Source organism: Ammospiza caudacuta, chromosome 3, assembly GCF_027887145.1.
Source record: "Ammospiza caudacuta isolate bAmmCau1 chromosome 3, bAmmCau1.pri, whole genome shotgun sequence".
Classification (NCBI taxonomy): Eukaryota; Metazoa; Chordata; class Aves; order Passeriformes; family Passerellidae; genus Ammospiza; species Ammospiza caudacuta.
In genome coordinates, this window is record NC_080595.1 from 34,154,382 (window position 1) to 34,181,551 (window position 27,170).

General features: G+C 41.1%; 1 protein-coding gene across 2 annotated transcripts in view; it reads right to left on the reverse strand.

Annotated features, from left to right (window-relative positions):
- ZFAND3 (zinc finger AN1-type containing 3) overlaps positions 1–16,403 on the reverse strand; it is a 135,520-nt gene extending 119,117 nt beyond the window's left edge. Inside the window, exon 1 of one of the 2 annotated variants that reach the window (XM_058800989.1) lies at positions 16,197–16,403. In XM_058800989.1, coding sequence (XP_058656972.1) covers positions 16,197–16,267 — 71 coding nt within the window. In that variant the 5' untranslated portion in view covers positions 16,268–16,403. Of the gene's footprint in view, positions 1–5,822; positions 5,891–16,196 lie in introns of those variants that run through there. The other variant, XM_058800990.1, reaches the window with a different exon arrangement.
- Between the last annotated feature and the right edge of the window lie 10,767 nt (positions 16,404–27,170).

Here is a 27,170-nt window from a genome sequence, read left to right on the forward strand (position 1 = left end):
AAAAAACCAAAGCTTGCCTTAGGAAATTATTAAATAAGTATCATGAAACTACAATAAAAACAACTGCACTCCTGTCCACAGCCATAGAAAAACATTTCATATGGATATTAAAAAATATTAATGTCACTACCTATTAATTACTTATTTTCAGATGTGGAAACCATGGATAGAACTATAGTTAGTTAACTTATTTCATGGCATTCCTTTAAAATGTTCCGAACATTTAGTACAAGACTGAATGTGAAAGTTGTTTAAAGCTGGTTCAATATTAAACATACACGTTTTCTAAAAGAAATGGACGACAAAACAACATTTTAAAAGCACTTAGGTCAAATCATACGTAAGCCTATCCAGTGCTGACTCGGCCACTGAAGTAAATCACCCCACTAAGATATTCTCCACAGTTCTGGCTCTGGATTCAGTCCTACAAACCCACAATCACTGTTTGATCACATTAACCAAGTATGGACGGTAATGGAACATTTTCAAAGGCTCCCGAGTGTCAAGGGGGTTTAACACACAAGTCATTTAAATGCTTTGAAATAATTTCTTATATTTAGATTTTCAATGAAGGACACTCAGTTACAAGAACTATGTTTGCTTTGTTACTCATGAAAGATAAGGAGTTTTTTGGTTTTAAACCAATCACGTTATTTTCAGGGCATCTCTAACTAGATAAAAGGCCCTCCCAGGAAATCACTCAAAACTCAAGTTGCACAAGGAAAAAAAAATACAACAGACTCTATGATTCTATATCAGAATTCAGTTGTTTCCATCAGTTTTAAGCTTTTCCCTATTTCAAAGTGTACAAAAACAACCTCAGCAACAGAAACACAGAAGACTGTAATACTCTCTAGAATGAAAATACTCATTGATTTCATTATTTCTATCAATATAAAGTAATATTGTTCTATTTTCATGCTCCAAGGTGTAGTGAAAACTTCTAGCTGTTTTCTCACAAATTTCTTTCAACACCATCCTCACTCCTCTTAATGACATAAGGGAGGGAAAAGAAAGCTTGAGCTCTCTTACTGTTTGTCTCCCAAAGATGGAGTTTGATAATATCCATCCACTGCAACAAAAAGTTGTTCTGTGTTTCCTCTGAAATTGAGCTCAAATGACTCCTCACAGGTTGTATAGTGTGCAAGCAACCCTGCTCTCTGCTCTTACCTATGCAAATTTTGCTCCTCTATGTAGCAAGTCACCATGCAAATTTTGCTCCTGTAAGTACCAAATTAAATATCCAGTAGAGATCATTCAGCTTTCTTCATACACACCTTCCATTCATAAATCTCCATTTATGTTTGCAATAGGATAACAAATATTTTGATTTTCAATCTCCTCTGCATTTTTACCAACTTTATACTTTTGCAGCTGAACTCATTTGTATCTCTACTAGACACAGGTATTTCCTGGTCTATGTTGTATCACACTTTTACATGCTTGAGAAAGCAATTCCATTTTAGGATTTTAAACTACTCTAGTGCAAAACACACTGATTAATGAAGAGTTGATAATTCTGCATAATGTCAACTTGACAAATTGCTTTTTCCAGTTTAGGGAACTTTTTGTGTCCCTAAAGTAGAAATAAGTATTTTAATGTGATTAGAGTTCCAAGTTTATGTTTAGTAGAATGTTAGTATTAATGAAAAAAGTATTTATCTTACATTTCAGTCTCTCTGTGGCAGCTCTGAAAAGCAGGACGTACATGGCTATCACTTGCAAACTGTAACAAATCACATAAAGCTCAAAGAAACAAGCAGAAGCTGTTCTTTTTTGAAAAACCCAGCATTTCCTACTTATCATCTAAGTAATGCAGCAATATAAGAAAGTGTTATTCAAGAATCTAGCAAAACATAAACAAAACCTGCTAATCTCATTTCCTCTCAGCATCTAACTAATGAGAAATGCAACTAAGTAAGCACTATGCATGCTAAACGACAGGGGGGTTAGTTAAATGTTTAGGTCAATCATCAAATGTGCTATCAACAGCAGGAGGTCTTGTTTGGAAACAACTTTGACATAACCAAATCTGTTCAGCTAATCAGTGACCCACAAATCTAAACTCCCAAATTTAAACAGACCAATCTACATCAGGCCACTTCTGCATTTTAAATATGTAAGTTCTGTAAATTCATACTATTAATTGAAGAGAAGTACTTCAAAACTACATAAAACCCATCAGCAGCCCATACTAAGTAAATAATCAGAATCTCTCAAACATCTTAAACCTTATCCTCTTATGTCCTACTGACTTCATCAAGATTTAAAGCAAAATTGTAAAAAGCATTGGTGCTTACCATTCTGTAATGTGTTTCTTGCTGTAATAATTCAATTGCACATAAGCAGTGAGGTTTTTTCCTAAAGAGTTTTAAGCCGTTTGTGGAGAAGTTTGCAGTGTCTACGTAATAAGATAGATCACACTTTGTGACTAGCCACTTGACATTTTCGTTATAAATTTATAACTAAAGTCTTTATGCAAGTGCAGCAGAACTAAAATTTAATGGCAGGAGGACAGACAGAACAAGGTCACCCAAAACTATTATATTCTTTTGTTGACAAAAATAAAAATACTTCGGTTTTTCTTTTGTACTTGCAGTACTTAGAAGAAAATGCAATAAGGGAACTAAAGGAATAACCAAAATATGAAGATGCTTTACCCTCCCCCTTCCTATCTCCTTTAAAGCTTTGCCAGCCTAAATTTATTCTTGAATATATATGTTTGCAGACAGTCTTTCTCACATGGTGCCTTGGAAGCTGAGTCAGGAGCTCTTATTCCATTGCTCATCAGGCAAAAGCCCCTTAAGTATGACCACAGCTACTACAGAAAGCAGTGTGGAGCAGCTGTAGGGGCAGCTCACTCTTCTCCACTATGTTTGCACTGGTCATCTCGGATGGGAAGTGGAGGAAATGAGCTGCTGCACGTGCCCTTCAGTGGCTGACAGGTCAGGGAACAGCACTTTCTAAAAAGGGAGTCAGTCAGATGTGAAACCAGGATGAGACCCTCTATGTAATGCATTGTGCCTTTCTCCTATTTCACACAGCACACTTCCCAGGTCTCAGACAACTGCATTTCAATTACCAGGGTAAAAAGAATTCAGAATGCACATTTTGCTTTAAAGTTCAAGGGTTTTAAACATCTAGCGAAAAAAAAGCCTTCATCCTACATCCTTCATCCCATGACAGGAGAAGGAAACCTTTATCCAGGGTAATATTTTGGCTTTTCCATCTTCAGTGATCCACACTAATGTAAACTGTAATCTTCACAGCTGTCATTTTCACAAGGTAGCTTTTACTATTTTCTAAGTGTTAGAAGCAGACAGCCTAGAATTATTTACATGAACAAAAAACAAGGGCATCACAGCACTTAGAGAAACTACTATTAGTCTCACCATTTTCCTGTTTTAGAATAACATGGAGAAAGTGTGGGAACAAGCCTCAACTTACTTTCCTCTAATAATGGAGACTGAGGGAATAAATCGCAATCACTACATTCATTTCATCCAATTCCGACAGTGGGAAATCAGGGCCAAGTCAACTATTTTATTCTCATGCATGCAAACAGCAAAGGCTCTTTCCTTAGAGCAGCTTTTTATGCATCTCTGAAGGCAATGCCAGGCAAAGGCACAGTGAGCAAGCAGAGTGATCATTAACAGCAAGTAACACAAATGAGCCCCGAAACCTTACCTCATCCTCAACTCTCATCCAAGCTATGTGTAACCTTCTCAGTACACAAGAAGAACAGCAAGTTTTAACCACCCAACCACTGGGCCAGGCTGCAGCTGCAACCTGCAACTCTACTGCTTCATTAACTATGTCAAATTAATGCTGAATCCTAAACACAAGCAGGAGTTAAAATAAGCTTTAAAATTTAAGCAAGTAGTAATATCAGCCCATAACTCTTCAATCATCTCTAGTCTTCAAGTAAAATAAAAAAGAGAATCTGGTATTTCCATGATTCTGTCTGACTTTAGGCTTATAATTAAAAATGTCCCTTATGAAAGAAGTCCCACAGAATCTTTTGTCACTCTCCCTTTACACTAATGCATGACAGAAGTCTAGGAAATTTAGTGACATGTAACAGAACTAAAAAAAAAAAAGTGTCTTCACTATTAGCTATTAAACTAATGAACAGCAAATATGTAAATTACTAATTTTTGTTTTGTGCGTTGCTTTCTTGTCCTCTTACTTCCCAAAACTTTTACCCAACATCTAACCCTGTGCAAACAGTAGACTGGCAGATAACAATTTTGGATTTTCAGCTAAGCATCATTTTTCTTCAGTCAATTCATGTAGATGATTTTGCTCTGTTTTGGGAAAGAAAAATACTACCTATACCCACTCAAAGAAAATGTTTACACTTGCCTAATTCAACTAGACTCAAAGCCATTTCAACACATCTCTAACTTTTTTCTAGATGGTATAAATTGAACAGTTCAATCTTTTGTGGTAAGGAGAATACCACATTTAATGTTTGCTACATATCATGCCAGAAACAAGGGTTTCTGAACAACATACACACAAAAATAGCTGAAAAAAATATAGAAACATTAAATCAGGCCACCTGTCCTGGCAGATAGAACACACTTGCCTTTCATGTCATTGCTGCAACCATGATGACCTAAGGGTATGGGCAAGACTGATTTTGGGGACAGAGGTAATATCTAGGTATATACTTAGAAAAAGCACATTAACTTTCCCATACACTGAAGAAATGACTTTGCCTCCAAAAGCTGGTCTACTTTTTCCAAATTAAGTAGTCAGCTGTGCTACTAAAAATGTAATACTTACCTTCAGAATTTGTCCTGCAGAACGATGAGGGACAGGAAAACTAAGCCAAAGAAAGTTAAGCACCACTGATTAACCAGCTAATAATCCCGAGATGAGGATCATGCTCACCATTTCCCATACTCTCTTCTGCAACTGCTTTCATGGACACCCAAAGAACACAAGTCCTTGAAGCCTCTGTTTGGGTCTGAATTTCACTAGGTAATCTTAAAAGAAGTATAAATACATTTGGACCATAAACTGATTTAAATACTCGCTGGTTGTTTAGTGGCCTTACATAGTCTTAAAAAATAATAGCTAAAAAAAAGAAGAGATAACAATAGTCCTCAAAAATAATATTTTTTTTAAAGATCTCTTTTTTATACAAGTTTGCCAAAAAACCCTTGCTAGCAGAAGTCAGAAAGCCATTCTAAATCAGCAAACTGAAATAATAAGGTCAGAAAGAATGCTAATAAGAAAGCAGCTAAATCACTGTCTCAATGGCATCTAGGAGTGTGATGGAAACTTGATCTGAAAGGGGGGGGGGGAGAGGGGAGAACACCAAAGCAACCAAAAAAAATTATAACCATCTCTGAAAGCCATAGACTTAAGTTTCTCAAAGCACTGGTCCAGTTCTGTTTACTTTGGGATTCCAACTACAGCAGTTTCAACACCAACCAGTACTTGCTGTTATTTGAATTTCAGCTGCACTTCAGCTCAGGCAACTGAATTTTAAAATGTAATGCTGGAGTTCTTGTTATACCACTGAGTGATGGCATTTTCAGTATAATATAATGCATCAATTTGCTATATAATAATATACATCACTGTAATACACATCACTGTGGTTTTGTTTTTACCTTTTGAATCTCTCTTTGCAAGTCACTTGAGCGGAACAGGAAGTGTTAATTATTCACCAGAAAGATTTCTGGTCTTTCCTGAATTAATCACACAAGAACTTTAATAGCCAAAGGAGAGACTGCATCACAGAATAATGGATAATAATGGGGTCCTATCTACATCAAGAGAGTGCTGCAAAACCACCTGAGACTCACAGATGTGTAATGCAGGCAGTTCTTGCTCTTCTAATTGCATAGCAACTCTTCTGATTGAAAGAGATTTCCTCCACCCACCACAAACACTTCCTCCTAGATGAACCACCTGGGAAACAACATGTCAACGGGTCAATATTGGCCCACAGCAAGATTTAAAACAAACACCTGTTTCTAAATGAAAATACTCCTTGCTCCTAAATACTCCTTGCTCTAAAATCTCTCATTCAAGGCTTGTAAAGCCTTGTGGAATTGAATGAAGAGGGTTATATGATTCACAAATGAAAACAGAGAGACTCCACGCAGAGAAAAGCATGGACTGACTGTCACCCAGTGCCCAGGGATGGTTCCTGGGGATGGTGCCCAGGGACAGAGTGTATCAGCAGCAGAAATAGCAATAAATCCTTTCCAAACTTAAACATAAGAATGGGACTTTTATTAAAAAAGGAACACCCTACTACTCATATCTTTATAGGTTTACAGTCTCTAAAGTCATAGGGAGATGTCTCTAAAAAAATCAGCATTGAAGCACAACGTCTAAAGCAGAACCCAAGAGAATGCTAAACAGGAAAACATCCAGTGTCCTAAATAAAACAACTGCTAATAAACTACAGTCAAAATAAGATAAAAACATATAGTGATATTCAACACTATATGCAGAAGCATTCTAACATCTAACTTGATGTCAGATTCTGGAAAGGAATCATACTCCAAAATAAATATGCTAGGAGTTACAAACACTCCATGTATTTGACAACACCAGGATTTAACAAGCAGCAGAGTTAGTCCACTTTCCTAAATAAAAGCAGTCAACCTGCTCCATCTTAATTATTATTTCCAAGGCAAGTTTAATTTCAATTATTTTGCCGAGACATACTAATCACAAAGTCTCAATGCTAAGAAAAAAATATTTGAAGTGCATAAATATTATTGTTAATTGCTTTCTTTCAAAAGTACAAAAATGAGTCAGCACCTAGGGAAGGTACTGAGTATATATGGACTAATCCTAAAAGCTCTTTGTAAGTTACAGCAAAAATGATTATTCATCCACACACCTATGTATAAATTTTTTTTTAAAACCCAACATTTCAGTTTCTTCAAAGAATTTAAAATGTATTTTAAATTTTGTAAAATTCTGAGCATTTTAAAAATTTAAATTAAGATGCTTTTTTTCCTATTAAAATGGAGTAATTATACTAACATGCTTGCAAATTAAAATTGGAGAGAATCTTCATTATAGAAACATGCTGTATGATAATTGCTTTCATTCCTTCATGGAAGTACACAGTCAAAAGTTTATTCTAAAAATAGAGATGAAAGGATTTTAAATTGATAAACATGTTAACAATTCAGGGGAACATTTGAAACCTATCTGCACGAATAAGCAAGCGTTTGTTAACACCCAGACAATTTTGGAAACCATCACTGTCCATTAGCTCACTGAAGGAGACCACTAAGGAAAAGGTAACAGCAGGGCATTAAGCAATGAACAAGCATTACTAACGCCTCATCCTGCAAACTGATGTCAGCAATACCCAACCTAGAACTCTTCTTGCTTCAGGTAAAAAAATGCATTTCACTAGGTAATAGTGGATAATTGTTAAAGAAAAATTTCAGAGATACTTAATTGATTTATCAAAAAGCCAGGCTCCTTAATATTGACATTATCTTGGACCAAAATAGCATCTAATCAATAGTTAGAGGACAATACAATTTCCAATACTGAGGGACTGTCGCTAAATGACAGCATTTTACACACTTTATATATGCAGTTTCCTCTGAGACACCTCTGAATATAATAATTAGAGATAAAAATGCTGCAGTTATGGTGACAGAGCTGATGCCAGTAACAGTCATATTGTGAAGGATGGTTGTGTTTTAGCAATTAAGTCAATGAGGACATGACTTTGGATTCTGCTTTTCCAAGGGCACAACTAGGTGATTATCATGAAACCAGCCTGCTTTTCGTTCTTTTAAACACTGCTTCAAATCCAGTATTGTGCTCCTTTCTCCTCCCCCTTCCATAGATGTTTAGTATTTAAATAGGACTTTCAACTTAAATAGTACATTCAACCAAGCAGAAGTTAAATATATACATTACTAAGACAGGCCTTCAAATAAACAACTCACCCAACATTAGACACTATATAATCTAAAGAGTCAAAAACTAAAGACAGTAATCATCAACCAAAGTCTTTTTCTCTGTTTGTCTGACTGCTTATTAAAATTATTTTAGAAAAACCAGTTTTTATCTCCATTCAAAATTTTTCATTACTTTCAATTAGTCTCTAATTTACATCACACAAACGTTGGAAATCCAATACTAGCCAAAGCACATTTATTAAAGGACATAACACTGAAGAAAGTAATATTAGAAATAAACTTCCTTGACACGCTAATAAAAATACTACAATGTTTACAAGCTGAAATTTATCTTCTTTGCATTGACTTATATTGTTCAAGTTCAGAGCATGCAAATGGTGGCCAGATTAAACAGATGGAATCAAACAGGATACCTAAAAGTCTTTCATACGGAGCATGGAGCAGCATTCTCTACTGCAGGAAAGGCAGGAGATAACACACTAAGTGTAAAAATTCATCAACAATTTTCTAATACAACTTCTCTGTACAGGCAAGTACTGCACTTACCACAATGCTACTAGTCAGATGCTACACACAGAAACTGAACACACAACTGTGAACATCTTCCTTCTCCTCCTGGAATACTGCAACTCCTCAAATACTATATTTTCCTGAGTACAGGTAAGGAATAACTTAGAGTTAATGGAGCTATGCATTACAGTACATTGAAATTCAAGATTTCAAAAAAGTGTCAAACAAAATAGAAGTCTGACCCCGTACTTTTTTAAGTATATAAACTTTCCACCATTTGAAACAAAAGACCCAGCTCTATTACAAAAGTAGCTTTACATAAAAATCTTAAATTAGAAGATAATGATTGGGCATTTCTGCAGAACCTAAAAATATCAACCCATTACTTCTGCATATTAATGTCATCTCCACAGTTTGAAACCATTGCGGTCATTCACATAAATGTTTCATTTGTCAGAACCATTTTTTATTCAACCCATATGGTATCCTCAACAATATTTTGTTATGTGGCCTTCTCAATGTCCTGAGGAGATGCCATTTTAATATCCGCAGCTACTCTGACCTACGTTTCTTCACAGATCTGTCATCGAAAGAAGTTGATTCATGCTGCAGCTACTGCCTGATTTTCAATTCTTCCAAAAGCAAAGAAGGGACTCCATCCTAGTGAGCCCTGCCTGGTCAAAATAGACAGGAAATATTTCTGACACTTCAGTTTAAAAAGAAGATAAAAAGAGGGAGAAAATATAAATGGAATTTACTAGCCTAAAGTGAATATGAAGTTTATCTTAACCCAAATAAGGGTTTCAACATAATCAAGATCAAATACTATCCAACACTCACAAGACATTTGTCTTAACTTTTGAAGTACAATAATAATTACATCAGTCAGGGTTGCATATTTGAGGAGACACATGAACACATATTTTAACTTCAAAGAATATAAGCAGTAATTGACTGAGAAAGTATATCACATTCATAATTTTTACCCACTGGCCGTAAAGAAAGCCTGTGCCTATTTATATTCACTAACTTCAAATTTAAAAAGAAATTAAAATCCAGTAATGGCATAGCATGTTAGTGCAAACATTCAAGTCAAAACCAGACATCTCCAATAAATACATCAATCAAGGATCATTCTCTCTAGTTAATGCTTTGCATCACTGATTTCAACACTTTAAAAGAAATACTGAGTCGTGAGGCTTCCACCAATATGAGACTTCAACAGCTGTCCAAGATGCAGCAGCAATATTAACATCAAATTTCAACAGAAGTGGTAAATTGTTTGAAATTTATGGAATTAAAATCAGCAGCAGTATTTCCCCAAAACTGATACCTATATTATAACCCTCTGACTGACTGGGCTTATCATCAGAAACTACTGATAACCAAAAGCATCTCCATCAAAATAAAGCATTACACAACACACACCTATGGTACCATACGACATTGGAACATTTTAATAATTAGCATTAGGACAGATAATTCCTAGCACTAACTGTGGAATAATTGCCAGCACTGCCCAAACAGTAACAGCTTTGACTAATCACAGTTTACAGAAGACAGGATAAGGTTCTGTCACACAGCAAGACAGAAACTGGGAAGGTGACCCAGACACAGAAACTTTCAACTCCTCCAAGTTCAAAAAGGAGGACAATCTCCTCCTTCCTTGTTTGTTCCACTTGTAAGAACAGCAGCTGCGATAGTGAATTTCATTCTGACTGATGAGGAAGTTACAATGAGATTAAAAGGTGCTGGATATGCCTGTCTATAATTAACACAGCACCCATTTAAAATCAGAAAATATTTACAAAACATTTTATACACAGATTTTGAATAAATTCATGGTTTAAGCAAGAGGGCTTTTTCCTCAAATTCTAGCTGCACTACGTTAACATACATTTTTAATCAAGCAGGCCTATTTTTGGATCTTCTTAAATAAAACGCCCTCATACACCAGCTGTTTGAATTTATTCACTCCTTAGAATTATCACACAGCAAGTTTAAAAGAAACAGAATCAATTACTTTTTTTCCCACAGAGAGAATTGTTAAATTATGGAACATCTTCCTGCAGGATTTTGTAAGGGTCAAGAGTACATATGGCCTCAGCAATTCATTATGCAAATTTATTGAAAAATAGGTAAGACCTACTAAGCTGTAAATCTATAAAACAGAGGACAACTTTATGTCAGACTGCCAGAAGCAAAGGAGGTATACCAAGATAAGCATCACTGCATGATTGCCCTGTCCTTATGCTTATTCCCTCAGCATCACTTATCACCCAAATCAGAAATAGGGCTGGATGTATCTTTGGTCTGATCCACAACAGCTGGTTTTCATTAAGCAACAAAATCTCCTTTCTGTTTTGTCTATTCTATTAAGTACTGCAAAAGAAAGCATTGTTTTCACATTCCTAGAAAAGAGCTTATTACAGTTAAAGTATTAAATCCAGTTCATCTGCTTTTACTTCAAGCGCAAATAAGCCCCATTTCACAAGGTAAGCTTCTACAGCAAATGGAAAACTTAGCAAAAATGTGATACCTTGCAACTGCAGTTGCAAGAAGCAAGAGCTCACTGTACACAAAAGTGGATAAAATTTATACTTTTGACTTTATTTGATATGTCCTTCTAGTTGCATTATGACTGAGGGAAATCACAATTTATCATTCTTTATCCTGCATATTTATTCAAGCAGGGAACATGACAAAGCTCAATTCCTCACCACCACTCCCTCCTCACACAGAAGCTTCTCTATCTCATAATTCTCAGTATCATCTAAAATTAGGATCTAAGCAAATAATTTCAGTGCCTCTCCAACATCCCTTATCATACACTGTAGCACTTTGTAAAAAAGTTATAAATAAATCAATTTCTCATCAGAGTCTTTGTTTCTCAGTAAAATAATCTGTCACTTCTATTTCTGCAAGACCAATAGATATATTATTACAGCAGTTAGTGCTGGATTTAAACATAAACTGCTTCATGTTCTTTTATCCAATAATTTAACAGAGTACTATATAAGTTCATGCATAATATTAAAAAATTAGAATCTTAAGGTATTTTTAGTCTTAACCTAAGAGCAAAATAGAGTACACTGTCTCACATAAACTGACAAATTCACTCCTTACTCCAGCATCTGATCCAAAGTGCCAGCCAGGGAAAGCCTGGCTAAGGAACTGCATGATCCAAGCCCAGTGAAAACAGATTCTCAGAGGGAAGGATACATATTTCAACAGTGCACTCAAGCTTCATTTAGGAACATCTATGTGAGGTTGCAACAACAATTAAAGCAAAATTAGGTTTAGGGAGGCATTATGCATTCACAATGACCTACACTGCCTGTGAGATGAGACTGTTTATTAAAAAGGAACACTGAGAGTTCCTATGGATTGAAAGCGGTAATCACCAAAAAAAGTAAAGAAAAGACTAGTCAAAAAAGAGGCTTCTAAATGGCACATATATATAACCATTGTTTGTTTAGAACCTAAAAGCAAGCTTTGGTGACATACACTCACAAACTCATCATGCATAAGTGAAATGATTCACTGTTTGATCAAATGTTTAATTTTAGCAAACAAAATTGAGGAAAGAGCCAGATTGGCATGACAAGGATCTGATGATACATAAGTGACTGGAAAATCCAGACTCAGAAATAAACTCTGAATTGGGCCTGCACAGAATGCTTGGGGCACAGTGTCTCATCACACATATGATGCATGCAGTGTCAGAAAAAGGCAGACCAAATGGCAACATCCTGCAAAAGCCCTGCTGGCAAGTTCTCAAATAATATTGCTATCAGTTTTAGCTGACTACAGAACCTTATAGTTGCCAGAACTAAGATGAGATGAAACTAATCATACTGTGTTTTCAATCAACTTCCTGCTGGCTGCCACCATTTCAAGAATGGAATTCATTTGCTTTATGTCTATTAACATACTTCCTTCTTTTCTGGTTCTAAGGCACTAAATGCAGTGGTATGGTATCAGTCTGGACAATAAAAATGATAAGCAGCAGTCAGAACAGTACAAATAGAATTGCAAAAGTACTACCCCCTCTGACATACTCTTTTCACAGTATAGGCTACCACAAGCTTACAAGTCCCTTCTATGCATACACCTATTTAAGAGCAGTATCCCCAGCCCCTCTGATGGCTTCACTCACTAGTGAAACCCTCATGGAGATCTTTAAAAGTCAAAGGGAAATTGCCAACATGTAGGTCATTAAAGAATCAGCCTCATCTCTAATAAGCAAAAATGCTTAACTGGAATATAATACATCCAGTAACATTTTCATGTATTTATGAAATCTTCAACCTTGACCTCATATACATCATAAGGGAAAGGGTGCTGAAATCCAGTAGTCTAAGAAAACATAAACATTACACAATTCTATAATTCTGTGGTCTGTTAACCAGGAAAATAAGAAAGCATTTTTCCAGGACATAAGAACCAGAAGTTAACTACAGCATATTTTAGATTAAGACATCTAAGATAACTTGCATACTGAACCCTTTCCAATCTTTGTATACTAAGACTATTCCAATAAATAGTGAGATAGTTCTAATGACTGAACTTGAAGATACAAAAATAGGGGGAAAGGGGAGCAAAATATTTCCAAACACTAAGTTGTATGAATTTTTCATAAATAACATGAATACTGATGAGGTTTCTCAGCTGAGATTATCTGGGTAAGTGAAATGACTCTGTAAAATATCAAGATCATCTCAGTGCTCCATTTAAACTTTACTCAAGCAGAAATTACTGACTGGAGAGTCTAAAAAGAAGGGCGAGTTTGCAGATTTAAGGATGGATTCTGTGATCTTCAACAAAAGGCAAGCAAACGTTAGCTGTTGACCTTAAGCAGATGTTTCAGAAGTTCTTAACAGGCTCACTCAAAAGTATCTTCTTTCAGCTGTTCATTTTTCAGTCTCTCAGATCTTGAAACATCAAGAGCTTAGTAGTTTTCCAGTCTCTAGAGATTGTTGAAACCTAGAGGATCTGAATTTCTAATATAAACCCAAGTCTTCTAAAAGAAGAATGCCTCCAACTTCAATGCAATAGCACACACTAGTCTGCTCCTGTAATCTCTCTGCATGCCACCACTATCAACACGTGTCTCTGGGGCTGCTTCCATCCCTGTCCAACCAAGGGGCAAGCTTCAGCACAGGAGCCCATAGCTTACCTCAATTTTAATAATTCTTTGTCTTTTCCTTAATATTTTCCGTCTTTGTGGCTTACTGCAGAAAACATGCATCTTATTACAAAGAGTCCTATAGGCATTATATAAAAGCAATTTTAAAAAACAAAGGCATCATCTTTTATACTTGGTAAAATGTAGACCTTATTGTTTGACCCCCAGACACAAAATTGCTCTGCTGCTTTCCTGGCTTGGGCTGACTCAAGAAGAACTGTGAAAGGGCTGTCAACCACTGCACTGACAGGGACCCAAAAACATAAAGCAATACCTCTACATACCTTATTTACAAATTCAATAGAAACTACTATATCAAATTACAAGTTTCATAACTTTTCATAGCTTTAAATGTACTGGCCCTGTTGTTCCAAAACATGACTTGACAGACATTAAAATGACATGAAAGTTACAGGTAAGATGCTGTCTTAAAACATGTCATAACCCTAGGTAGAGCAAGGGTTGCTCTAGGAACCCTAGCTGAAATCTAGAGCAGCAGAATTTCAACTTCACACAAATATAAATCTTTCTGCTATCATGACTTACTTTCTTCAGAACGCTAGCATAAAACTGTAACCCCTTAAGAACTCCTGACAATGCAACTCCAATAGAAAGGCACATCTGCACTGATTTACCACACAATCCCTTCTAGCACTAGCAAGGCCTAGGTAAATAAGGTCATGTAGTCATTTAAGCTTTTTCAGGACTGAAAAGTACAGCAATCAACTCTGAAAACTGACAGGACCATTTTTTAAAGTGGAAAAATAGATACTTATTTTATCACTGTGTATTGAAATGCACCTGGCAGACACTTAAAGACTGAAAAATGGGCTAATTCATTCACTGTATTAGTGGGAAAAGTGAGGGTTTTGTTTCACACTGCTGTCTTTCAAAATTATCATACAAAAACACCCCTGCATGGATGGCACTCTGAAGGGAAAAAAAACGGGAGGGCAAAAAAAAATTACCAGTTGATATCTGCTTGTGCACGGGAAGCATGTTTTAAAAAATCAGCTTTAAAGGCAATGGGTTTTCTTGAGAGCCTCCTGTAACCATTAAGCAGATCCTTGAACACAAAGCACCAGATTTTCTTCTCATTATCAAAACATGCTGAACTAGCCAAGAAGTCGAGCCCAAAGAAAAAGTTCACTTTCAACTTTCTACGATTCTCCCATAAGTATCATGTTACAGAAGTCAGTGCACTGCATTAGAGATAGCAAAAACTTGTTCTCCACTACTTTACAAAAAATATCAGATCCAAATATGGGTGCCTAGCAAAACAAAAATTAACAAAATTATTTACTATGTATTTATAATCTGTCTTGTAAGATCACTCCCAACAGGGTCATGGCATTTGTTGCAATTCAGGCTTCTGTCAATACTAAAAAATGGGATTTCGTTTAAAATCCTGCCACTTCAATGAACCAACCAAACCTACAGTGACATCACTAAATCACTCTTATCGCATCTTTTTTCTCTCAGCCTCCACTTCCCCAGAGTACCTTAAATTGCATGACATAAATCCCAAGAAGGTACAATCACAGACAAGTGTAAATCTCAGGTGGGCCCTCAAAAGTCTATTTAGTCACATACCCTATGAATTTTCCTTAAATAAGAACATTAGGGACTAATGTTGCTGCGATAGACACTAAAGACATTTTACGACAATGTGTATCTGCTAGAATACCATCTCCCATGGCACGAGTGATTTTTAAAAAAAAAATCAGTAACGGAAATATCTTCAACAGACACAACCCTAGAGGTGGTAGTTTAGGAAGGAACAGATTTACTTGTTTTTTTTCACCTTTGGCAAACAGGAATGACCCCTACTTCCTTCTTCCTAAAAGGGTATCAGCAACCAGCTAACAAGGGCCTTATCTATCATGAACCACTTCGCTTTCATAAGGTTGAGAACGAAGTGTGTTTTTGTCCTTAGCCTTTTTCCCTCATTAGTTATGCTGCCCTGCGTGAATCGCAGCGGCAGCTCCCGGTTGCCGGGCACAGGGCAGGGATGTGTTAGGGACAGCCGTCAGGGCACCCAGGGCCCGCATTACTCAGCTGCGCCTTTGAGGAGCTGAAGGCAGGCCCCGGAGCGCAGCCCGCAGCCCCAGAGGAGGGGCGGCCTCTCCAGGAAACCTGCGTGCCCGGGGAAGCGGTCAGGCCTCCCCCGCCGGGCTGCCGGGAAGGCCGCGCTGTCCGGGCGGCGGGGGGGCCGCGGGCGGCTCCGGCACCCCCTCCCCCTCCGCGCCCGGGGGCAGCGCAGCCGCCTTCCCCCGGGGCACCCGCTGCCTCTTCGACACCGCGGTCCGGGCCCCCCGGGACCCGGCACCCACAGGCACGGAGACATCCCTCTTCCGAAGGGGAGGAACCCCCGCGGCCCGCCCGGCAGGGGCCCGGGGCCGCCCCCTCCCCGCGGCGAGCTGCGGACTCGGGCCCCGCGACCGCCGGTGCCGGGGGTTACTACCCGGCCCGTTCCGCCCCCGCCCGGCCGCGGCCCCCCGCCGCCTCGCCCTTCGCCTGGCCGCCCGTCCCCCTCCGTCCCTCCCCGCCCCAGCCCAGCCCCGGGCCCGGCTCACCCCCAGAAGCCGCAGGGGCAGCGCGGGGGCAGGCTGGGCGCCTTGCTGCGCTCGCTGCCGGCGTCTCCCATGGTGGGGCCGGGGCGCGGGGCGGCGGCGGGCGGGGGGCGCGCGGCTCCCGGCCGGGATTCCAGGCCGGTCAGCTGGAGCCGGGCGGCACCACTGGGGAGGCGGCGGAGGGGGAGGGCGCGGGGGGGCCCGGCCGCACCCTGCCGATGGGGCGGGCAGGGGAGCGGAGACGCGGCGGCACGGGGACGCGGAGCTCCGTGCGACGGCGCCGCCCGCCCACCGGTGCCGGTGACCGCCCCGGTGCCACGGCGGCGCGCACCCGCCCTCCCCGGAGCGCCGCTCGGCCCCTCGCGCAACAATGCGTGCCCCCCCTCCGGCACCGTGGCTCCCCCCGTCCTGAGCGCGATGGTTTCGTCAAGCCACCGAATCAGCTGGGAGCGGCATGTACCACAGCACATCCCTGGGGGAAGTTGGGGCGGATCGCGTGCGGGAACTGGGTGAGGAGCGAGTTTGGAGGGCACCCATAGGCTCGAGAAGAGAACAGGATTCTCAATGACGAGTCCCAGACGGGGCTGAGGCCCACAGAACCGCCTGGAGCCGCTGCCCTCTTTTGCCTCTACCCATACGTTGGGCACACAGTGGTACAGCCAGGGACGGCCGGCGGGGTGGGGGTGCTGGTGCCGCTGGCACATGCGCAGACGGGCCCCTGACGCGGAAGTCTGTCGGTGGGAGCGGGTCCCGGGGGGCCGGGCCGGGCCGGGCCCGTCCCGTGCTGCCGCTCCCGCAGTGCCGGGACCTGCCTCGCCGAGGGACGCTGTCCAATATCTTTCCCTTGTCCTGGTCGCTGCCAGCGCAGTGTGCCGGGGCCGGGCCGGCTGTGCGCGCTCGGGAGCTCTCCCCGGAGGCTGGGCGGCTCTGGGGGGCTCCGGTGCGGTGTGGGGTGACGACGGGGACTCGTTCCCTTGGGGCTCCGCTTGGAGAGAGATCTGGAGGGCCCGAGGGCGACGCTTGGCCTTCTGTTTGCCTTCTTATCCTGTAGCTGTTCGTCCTCGCTTCCCTCAGTCCCAACTAAAGCCGTGTAGGTGTTTGACGTACTCGGGGCTCTCCTGGCCTGTGGTGAGCACCATGAGGACGCGGAGCTGTGGGCTGCCTGCAGCCGGGCCAAGGCAGGCCGGCCGGCCCCGTGCTCTGGGACCTGCAAGAGGTAAGGGATGCAGGGAGGGAAGGGCTCAGCTGGCACGGGCATTACTGGCTGCCGCCCTTTGACCGACAGGAAAGGAGAAGTCCGGCACCTGGACTTGAGGGCTGAGTGATGGGGATTGTACTTCTGGTACTGGTTTAGCCAATAGTATTGAGCAAGGTTCAGCCTTGCACTCTCTGTACCTTGGTTTTGTCTGTGAAATGGAAATAGTGCTGACCACCCCCACCCCTCCCTGCCAGAAATTTCAGATCTGAGTGGGAAATATGTGGAAAAATACCGGTGTGGCATTAATGGAGGGGGAATTTTGATCTATTCCTGACTGCTGTTGCCTATCTTATACTTTGATTTTTTGCTTTGCACTTACAACCAAGGTTATTAAACTTTGAAAATAATAAACATTTTTAACAAAGTTCAGAGTATGTGAATCTTTGTGAACAACTAATTAATTCTGACAAAGATGTTACGGCTTTGGTATTAAACTTCCTAAAGCATCTTCTATCAGATTAATTCATGACAGAAAAAAAGCAATAATGAAGTACATATACACACATGCTTAAATCTTTTTAATAAAAAGTTGGAATTCAGTTGAAATCATGTAAACAAGACTTCTTGTGAAAAGGCTGGTTCATGACAGTTTACTAATGGTGGTGATTTTTTCAAACCATTCTAGTCTGGGGTTGCCTGACTCCCAGCTGATGCAACTCTGCCCTCTCCAAAGTGTCTGTGGCTGCAAACCACCCTGCGCACTGACCAGCACCAGGCAGAGCTCTCTGAGGACAAAGCTGAGCTGCTGAGGGTACCAAGAGAAGGGAGTACGTGCAAAAAAAGCAGCCTTGGCCTTGTTAACTCAGCCCTTTAAGCCACTAAGTCAGCTGGAAACTGAAATGGTCTCTTTTGTGCTGGTTACCTGCGCTACTACCAGAGGCTGTAAACTCCCCTCAGATAAGGAGTGGCTTCTGAAAGATGATCTAATAGGCTTTACGTCTGTAATTGCTATTAAGGTAAGCTCATACTGAGTTAGCTTTCAACTATTACAAATGTTGTGCAGAAGCAGTCTCTCTGCTCAGTACTTCTGTGTCACCTCAAATAAACCTTGGCTTTCATCACCTGGAGGGAGCCTAGGAGAAAGATGGAGTCTGTTTACATGGGCATGTAGGGACAAGGACAAGAGGGAATGGCTTTAAACTGACAGTAGATTTAGATTAGATAGTAGGAAAAGAATATTTAACTGTGAGAGTGGTGTGGCACTGGAACAGGTTGCCTAGAGAAACTGTGGATGCTCCATCCCTGAGAGTGTTTGAGGCCAGTTTGGATGGGGCTCTGAGCAGCTTGGTCTAGTGGAATGTGTCCCTGCCTGTGGCAGGGGGGTTGGAATTAGATGATCTCTCTATAAATCCCTTCCAACACAGGCCATTCTATAATTTTGTAAAGTGATGTTGGGATTATGTGAAAATTCCAGTTTTCCCAGCAGTTCAGATTTTTAAAAACCTTGAAAGGGTGTGGTACTTCACTCCAAAGTTAAACACAAGCATGAATTAGGGACAATGCTGTTACACAAAGCAAACACTTACTAAGCATGCTGCCAGTGAAGACACACAAACTAACCAGCAGCTACTAATGCCCTAAGGGAGAATAATCTCAGGGACACACACATGATAGCCTTCAGGATGACAGTGCAGCTGAATACAATGGGATCCAGAAGAGGGGAGCATGTGCTTTGATTTTATGTCATGTTTGTAATAATGTCTTTGGCCTTTTTTATTTTTAAGTATGACCTTTGCAACCCTGTTTTTGTATATTTGTGATCTTTCCCACTTTGTCTAGACAACAGAAAATTACCAATGTATTAGTTCAGCATTGTCTCCTGAAAATTCAGTGTGTTAATCCGTACCTGTTTTTCTAGACCCTGTAATGTTTTGATTTGTGTCATGTGTCTGCTAATCACATCCATCCATTTACAACCACCAGAAAGTGTTTTTGTGTTGAAATGTGGCAGCAAGGGGAAGTACAGCTGAGCGACACTTCTTTAGAGGCTGGCAAGGAGAAAACTGGTTCAGCTGATCTAAAATTAGTGCTGTCATGAACAGGGCATTGCAACCTCCATTCAGATCCAACCTCCAACAGATCTCCTCCTGAGACAGCCCTCTGGCCCCTGAGGAGTTTCAGTGCTGACATTTTCTGTGGCTTTTTTGATCCAGAGTCCAGGCCCTGGATGCTTTCTCAATAATGTACAAGCATCCACAGACAAATGGATGAACAGCACTTAGGAGATACACAGAGGGATAGGTAGCCTATTAGTTGGTTCCAGGGCTGGGAATATTCATATGCAGAAAGTTATCAAATGATCCAGATGCAGCAAAGCATGTTTCAGCCTTTGGAAGCAAATATGCATTGTAAACATGCATTAGGTGGGGGAAAAACCTCCTGAGTAATGGGAAGGTAATTCGGAGAAGAGTGGTGCCTGGAATAGTGAGCAACAGTTTAAGTACATAACAAGAGAAACAGCTCATGCAATTTTAGTGCTGCGTATCTGAATTCATGAAAGACATGGGGAAGGTGCTAATCCTTTTTAATGAGTGACCCTGCAGCTATTCTCCAGGCATATTTTTGCAGACAATTCAGAGAATACAGAGAAAAGTAGCTAAAATACAGGCTGCAGATGCTGAAATGCTTGAAAAATCTAATGTTTACTGTCTGGCCACTTGGGGAGAGATTATAATCATATATTCTTACTTAAAATTGTCCCCAAAAATAGAAGGTATTTGCTAGCAGGACACACAGAATTTAGTAAAAAATAGAAACATTTCTCTAAGGAGATAAATACCTAGGACATATGCAGAAAGTGTTCTCATGGTAAAGTCTGATTTTAACCTCTCTCTGAGGTTCATTTCTAGCTCATTCTCAGCAGGACCCCATTGCAGGATTAGATGAGGTAATAGACCTCACAGAATCAGGAGGCACAATTCCACCAAATTTAGAAGCATCAATTAAATACCATTGTTTCTCAAGAGCTCCCTTTTTTTTCTCACTATGCTAGAAAAGGTTGTACCTCTATATAGAGGTATATATAATCAGAACATTTGGGGGTGGTTTATTTTAGTATAAACATGATTGCCTAACTGAAATACATTTGCACAACCATAAAGTGGAGCAGGTGGAGAATGTCACAAGTATTGTACATCTTCCTTCTCATCTTGAGATCTAAATTACCATGAAATGATAAAAGTGACTCGTGATGCCAGTCTGTTTGAGAGACTCTTGAACTGATTGAAATAATCACCACTTTTTAATTCCTCTTCAGCAGGCAGATATTCTTAATCTTAGAAGTCTTTTCTTTCGTAAGATCATTCTTGTTAAAACCTGTACTGAGGCTGTGAAATAAAATGAGCATGTGGGAAAGGGTAGTGGAGAGGACATGTCTGAGCTCTAGCCATAGCAAACAATAAAAGTGAACAATTATGATGATTCACTAGAGCCCAGGGCATGGACTGCAGACCATGAAGGCATTAACCTGCAGCAAGTCAGCAACATAGATCTGATCCCAGAAGTGACTGATCTGTGCCAAAGGCTGCCTGAATGGGGGCTGATGCTGCCAGGCTTGCAAGTGCCTGCTCTTTGCTGCATAGCTCGCCTCATTTTCTGCATTTGAAACGCATACCTTGGGGTTTGTATGCACCTGGCCTGGCAGGTTGTGATCCAGCTGAATGCCTCAGCCTTTGCTTACTCATTTAGTTTAAGGTAGGTGTCAGTGCAAGCTGTCTGAAGAGAGAGGTGCCCACACCTTAGCCTCTGGCTTGGCCTCAATGAATCCAACTCAGTTTTCTTTGCTGCTCCAAGGAAGTCTCCAGATTAAAGAAAGCAAACTGAGGTCATCTTGGCTCTCAACATCGCTTGTGTTGACAAAGCAAAAAAAAAAATCAAAATATCAGCCATGATCTATGAATTTGTGAGTCATGCAGATTAGGAGGTTTTGTAGCTGTGTCTTTTTAAAACATAAAACATAAGCTTGAAAACTAAAGGACAATATTAAATAGTTACAACACAGAATTTGGAGTTGGAACTTAGACATTCTTCTGATTCTTTTAAGTCTCTCTGTGCCTCAGTTTCATTTTCTCAAATGGAAACAATCTCATGGGCACTCTGGAAAAGGAATCTTTATTGGATGGTTGTTTTAGAAATGCAAAACTGCTGCTGTTGCTATTACTGTGACTAAGAGAGTGCTATTTCTTTGCAATTAATGGCTGGATGGAAGGTCCAAGGTTAAAGACAAAATTCTTAACCAGTCGCAATTTACATTATTATGACTAACCCAGAGGCAATTAATAATACTTCTATTTTTTCAGACATGTATTTCTTCCCCTTCCTGCCCCTTATGTAATCTAGGGCACTTGGAAAAAAGCACAGATAGAAAAATTGGAGTGCAATTAAACAAACATTCTAGGCTAGTCTAAAAATGTCAGATAATGTATTTCAAATAAAAAAATCAGAATATTAGACATAATTTAGTAGAAGGAGTGAGGATGCCTAGAAAACAAAATTGAGTAGTGACCTCACACAGTATGGTGACAGCAACTAATACTGAAATCACTCACACAAAAATAAACCTGCAGATGTTAAAAGATGTGTAGATGTGGTACTTTGGGACATGGCTTAGCAGCAATGCTGGGTTGACTGTTGAACAAAATGATTTTAAAGGTCTTTTCCAACCTCAATGATGCAATTGATGCAATGGTTCTATGTTCTATATAAGTGAGACTTCTATTATTTTTAGAAATCAGGAGACTTATGAATCTGTAATGATGCTGAATTTGTGCTAGGCATTTCCTGGTGCTGGACAGCAGACTCAGCAAAGACCAATCTTAGCCTTTGAATGTTCTTTTTAGCAAATCTCCAGTACTTCTTAAAAGAAAAAAAAAAAAAAGTAAGCATTTTGACAGCAATTTTACCAGGAGGAAAGCAACTTTGGATAGTAAAACAAGCTGCCTCGGGTCACACAAGAAGGCACCTGCAGATCTAGTAACAGCATTCACATTGCTCAACTCCCAATATAGCAACCGATGCAGAGTCTCTCTTGCAGAACTCATGCCTTGGGTGCTCCTAGAAACACCTCCCAGCACCTGCTTCCTCTGCCACAGTGTCCAGGTTTGCTTAACAGCAGTATCTCAAATCATTGCTGCAGCTGCTTGGTTTATAAATTGCAGGGATAAAAATGAATAAAGCACTGTACATGTCCTTCCATTTCAAAAAGCAGCTTAGGCTGAAATAATATGGTCAAATGGAAAGGTAGAATATTAGTAATATTTATATATTTCTTCTGTTTTCTTTACCTGTCTTCAGGAATTTCATAATGCCTTGTGCACAGGGTTCTTGTCTGCACCTATGTCTTCTGGGTCCTACTGCAACACAGATAAAGAAGCATTATAAAACTCTCATCTTGTATAAATATGAAAAAGTTCACCTTCATTAGATTGGAAGGTGCCTGCCCCTGGTAATCTATTTGAATATAACTATTTCTGCTCTTTCCTCCACTGCTCTGAAGATGTCAGCCCTAGGGATGCAGCAACTGAACATATTTCTTGGCACCTCAACAGGTTTATTAATTCTCTGACTTCTGACCTGGTGTTTCTGAGCACAGCTGAGATGGGCAGTAATTCCCTCATAAACACTCCAGTGTCAGGGAGGCTTAATTGCTTGGCGTCATGAGAAAATGTTCGGTAGTTCAATGACAAAAGGTCTTAGAGAACATGAAATGAGAGCTGACAGTTCTCCCTTGCTGCCCCTGCCTGCTCCCCTCCATAATGTATCCAGCATTTAGCTTCTCCAGGGCTGTGGCACCAATGTTAGCAGAGCAAACCCTGATCCTGCAGTTGATGGTATCCATGTGATCACAGCAAGATCAGAAGTTAGAAGTCATAAGTGCCACGTGGGTAATTTTGTAAACAGCAGCAGCACCAATTTCTTTTACAGCAAGGAAATAAAAATACATTGCAACTGGAAATGAAGAGCTTACAGAGCAGCTGTTTCAAATTTGTCTGATGCTGTTATAAAACAAGTTTAAAGTGTTAACAGTTTTACCCATGGCACAGTTTCCCCTGGTGTGTGCACACTGACAGCTTTCCTTTATGCCATGTAACTGAGCTACCACATTTGTGCTCAGTTCCCTTGCTGTTCCTCTGAGATGCATTTCTCCAGCTGTGGGCTGGAAATGACTGGGCAGACTTCTGGACTTGCAGGAACGCTGTGCAGCCAACCACAGCTATCACACCATACAGCAGCCTCTGCTGGGCTGACCAGTGCTTGTGGTGGTCCTCAAACCTTCTGCCCATCCTGTTAAATGTGTGTCACCTTCTGACTCCAGGTGGGGAGTTTCACCTCCAGAGAGCCCCATGTGTTTCACACTCTGCCTGTCACATCAAGGTGATGGCAGCATACAAGCAGGAAAGGCTGGAGCAGGTGGTGGCCCCTTACCAGCTTAGTGCTCCCCAGGCCAGAGCCACTGGCCTTGGACAGATACTGAGAAGGAGGTGAATTGGTGAGGAGCTGCTGGAGAATCTTGTCCTGCCTCTGGCAGTAACATACCTGGGGCAGCATACTCTATTCTCCTCTCCCTGGGCTGAAAACACTGAGATCTGAAGGAGTCTTGACCTGAAGGACAGAACTGCTACTTCACTTTGGAGGAGCTGGAGTATTTTCTGGAGAGTGAGGAAATGGTGCTCGTTGAAGGTAAGGAGAATGCTGAGGCTTTAAATTTTCCCTAGAAACTCAGCAGATTTCTGTACCCCCCTCTGTCAAACTGCAAAGCATTTCACTAGCAGGCTACCACTGAAGCTGGGGAACCACATTTTGTTTCAGTCAGTTGAGAAATTGGAGGAGAACCTAGACAGCAAAGTAACAGATAAGAAATCCAAGCAGCAAGCTATGAGAGGATGGTTTCCAGGGAACTGGGGGAGTTAGAACTCAGAGTCTGGAAGTGAAGCAGTAGTTAGGGAGATGCTTATGACAAGATACCAGCCATGGTGACAAACCTTGGCCCAGCTGCAAGAGAAAGAAATTGGTCTGTGCAGCAACATTGTAGCTGGGACAAAAAGTGGAGACCAGGCTGGATGAGAGACAGGCTGCATCACCTGAACTTCATGACCACAAGCTCCAGTGGGAGCAGCTGGGAAACTCCTGCTGCTGATCCTGCCTTTGCTCCTGCACAACTCTGTCGATGGTACCAGCATTGCAGAAAGAGGAATGGTCTGCATGGTGTGGGGGCACTGCTGGGTGGAGGCAGGGAGATGCTATCTCCCCATAGTACAAGGAGCAGCCATCCTTTTCCTACCCAGAGCAGCAGGCATGGCAAGCCTTGTCCCAAAGTCCCAAAGTCTTTGGGACTCTCCATCCCAGATTTTATAGCCTGTCACACACCAAGTACATTGGTGGCCCTAGAGTCGCACAGCCGCTGTGAGAGGGAGGATTTCTTAAGAGCAGGTGGGAGGGAAAGTGGCTGTCAGTGTTTGTGTATGGGTGGGGGAGGTAGAGGTCTCAGAGTAGGGAGAGGAGATGGAAATGGGCTCACTGCAGCTTCTTCACTTTCTGAAGCTCAGCTTACCATTCCAGTAACTCAAATGCATCTTTGACTTCAGCAGTGAGTCTGGCCTGTATGGGCTCCAAATGGGTGGATTTGTAGGATAAATTGAGGGTGTGAGTGGAGTAAGAGTCTGGCTAGAAGACCAGTGCAAATGCCTACACTCAGGTGGGGAGCCAAGTGCTGGCACAGAAATGAAACACTGGGTGATCCTGTAAGTCTAAACCATGCATGCAGGAGAGAATGAATAAACCACTGTTGGGGTTTGCATATCAGTTTTAGGAAGATTATTGCATTTTACAGACAACTTTTCAACAGAGGAACAGCTTACAGGGTACATCTTGAAGGCTGCTGACGGGAAGAGGTGGAACATGGGGCAGGTCAATGGTTAGCAAGCTGAAAATAGTTCAGTGAAATACCACAAGGAGAAACCATAGCAATGGAGAAAGGAGTAACAGGAGGATAGGAAAGAAGAAGTTATCAGTGAGGTCTTAGCAAGCAATACAAAAACAGAGAGACTTCTGAGCAGGGATCCTCCAGCCCTTACTTGTCACAATTATCTTCCTGAAGCTTGTCTGTGCTGCTGGGACTGTCATTTGTGTTACCTGCTGAGTTTATTAATTTCTTTATTAACCCCCCCCAGCAGCAGTTAACATGAGAGGTTTAAAAAGACCAAGGGAAAAGTGTCAGAGTGGCTTTGCCTGTAATGACTTCTATTTCTGAAAAAATGTGACAGTTCAACACCTCAAAATGGGATCTGGGACAAACTGCTTTGTTTTCCAATTCTGTTTTCCATAGTCAAGGCTGGATAAAGACTGTCAATGCAGGTCTAATAATTTCACTAAGGAAGAAAGCTTTCTGCTGTCCTGGTAAAAAAAAAAAATCTTGAAAAACCCTATTCGGGAATTTCTACTATGTTTTGAAGGCAATTTATAGACAACAGCTCTGAGGTGTGAGCTGCATGTGCTTATTAGTGAAGTACTGTTGTTACCGACTTTGATTACCAAGTAAGTTCATTCACTTCTGGGATCAGAAGGTGTCACAAGTCCTTCAGGAGCATGACTGGGAGTAGGTGTTGATAGTCATTACTCACTCTCAGAGTTGTCTCTGCATTTCTGGAATGGGCCCATCACCTCCCTATTTCCAGAAGGCCACACGCTGTGACTCTCTCACTTCTACTCCTGCACTTTCTGGCAATCCTGATTTCCTGCAGAGGGCCAATAGCCTCTCTCACACTCAGGGTGGTTCACCCAGCCCTTGGCTGCACTGGGTCAAAGGGCTCCAGCAACCAGACAAGGGAGGCTGTACTGCCGAAACTGAAAGCTGGGTATCTCTTTTTAAAGAAAAGCAGACTGCATTGCTCTGGTCCCAGAAGTAAAATGCTGAAATCTAAGTACCTGGGAGCCAGTGGTTTTTGTATTTTGAGCTGCTGCTACTGCACACATCTGGTGCACTGAAGGCATGGCCATGCTGCTAGCAAAGCCCACTGGAAGCAGCTCATCTTTACTGGAACACAGTGCATCTGCACAACATCTATGAGAAGATCAGGAGATGGCTCCATTAAGGAGTTCAAAGCTTTGCTAGTTTGTACACATGCATGGGCAACAGATTTCAGCACCTGTTGACTGATCATCACATGAATGAATAGGGAGAGCTAGCTGGCAGCTGTTGGACATTCATCCTGCTTGTGAATATCAGAGCTTGTTGCAAGTCTGTCCTCTGATAAAAAAAAAAAAAAAAAAAAAAAAAAAAAAAAAAAAAAAGGAGGCACCCAGTCAGGAATAAGGAATAAAGACGGTGAACATCCAGGTAGTGTTGAAACCAAGAACCAGAAGATGGTTAAAAGTTATTTCTCCTCCAGCTTTCTGCATTATTTCCAAATAGCAGACTGTGAACAATAACCTTTGGAGACTAGTATTCCTGTCAATGTTTTCTTTCAGTATAGCCCTGTAATGGCCTGGGTGGGACAATGTTGCATCACTGGAATCAGCACACTGACCTGCTCAACAGAAATGAACTCTTGTAGACCATGGTTCTCCATTTCCTGTCTTATGCTGAAAAATGCATCAGCTGCTGTATACACAGCTACAGATCCAGTTCTGCTGCTGCATTTATTCTGAACCAATTCCCCAGGAGATCTTTAAAACACAATTATCTCCAGCTCCACTTAATCACACAATCTGTCCCAAGGTCT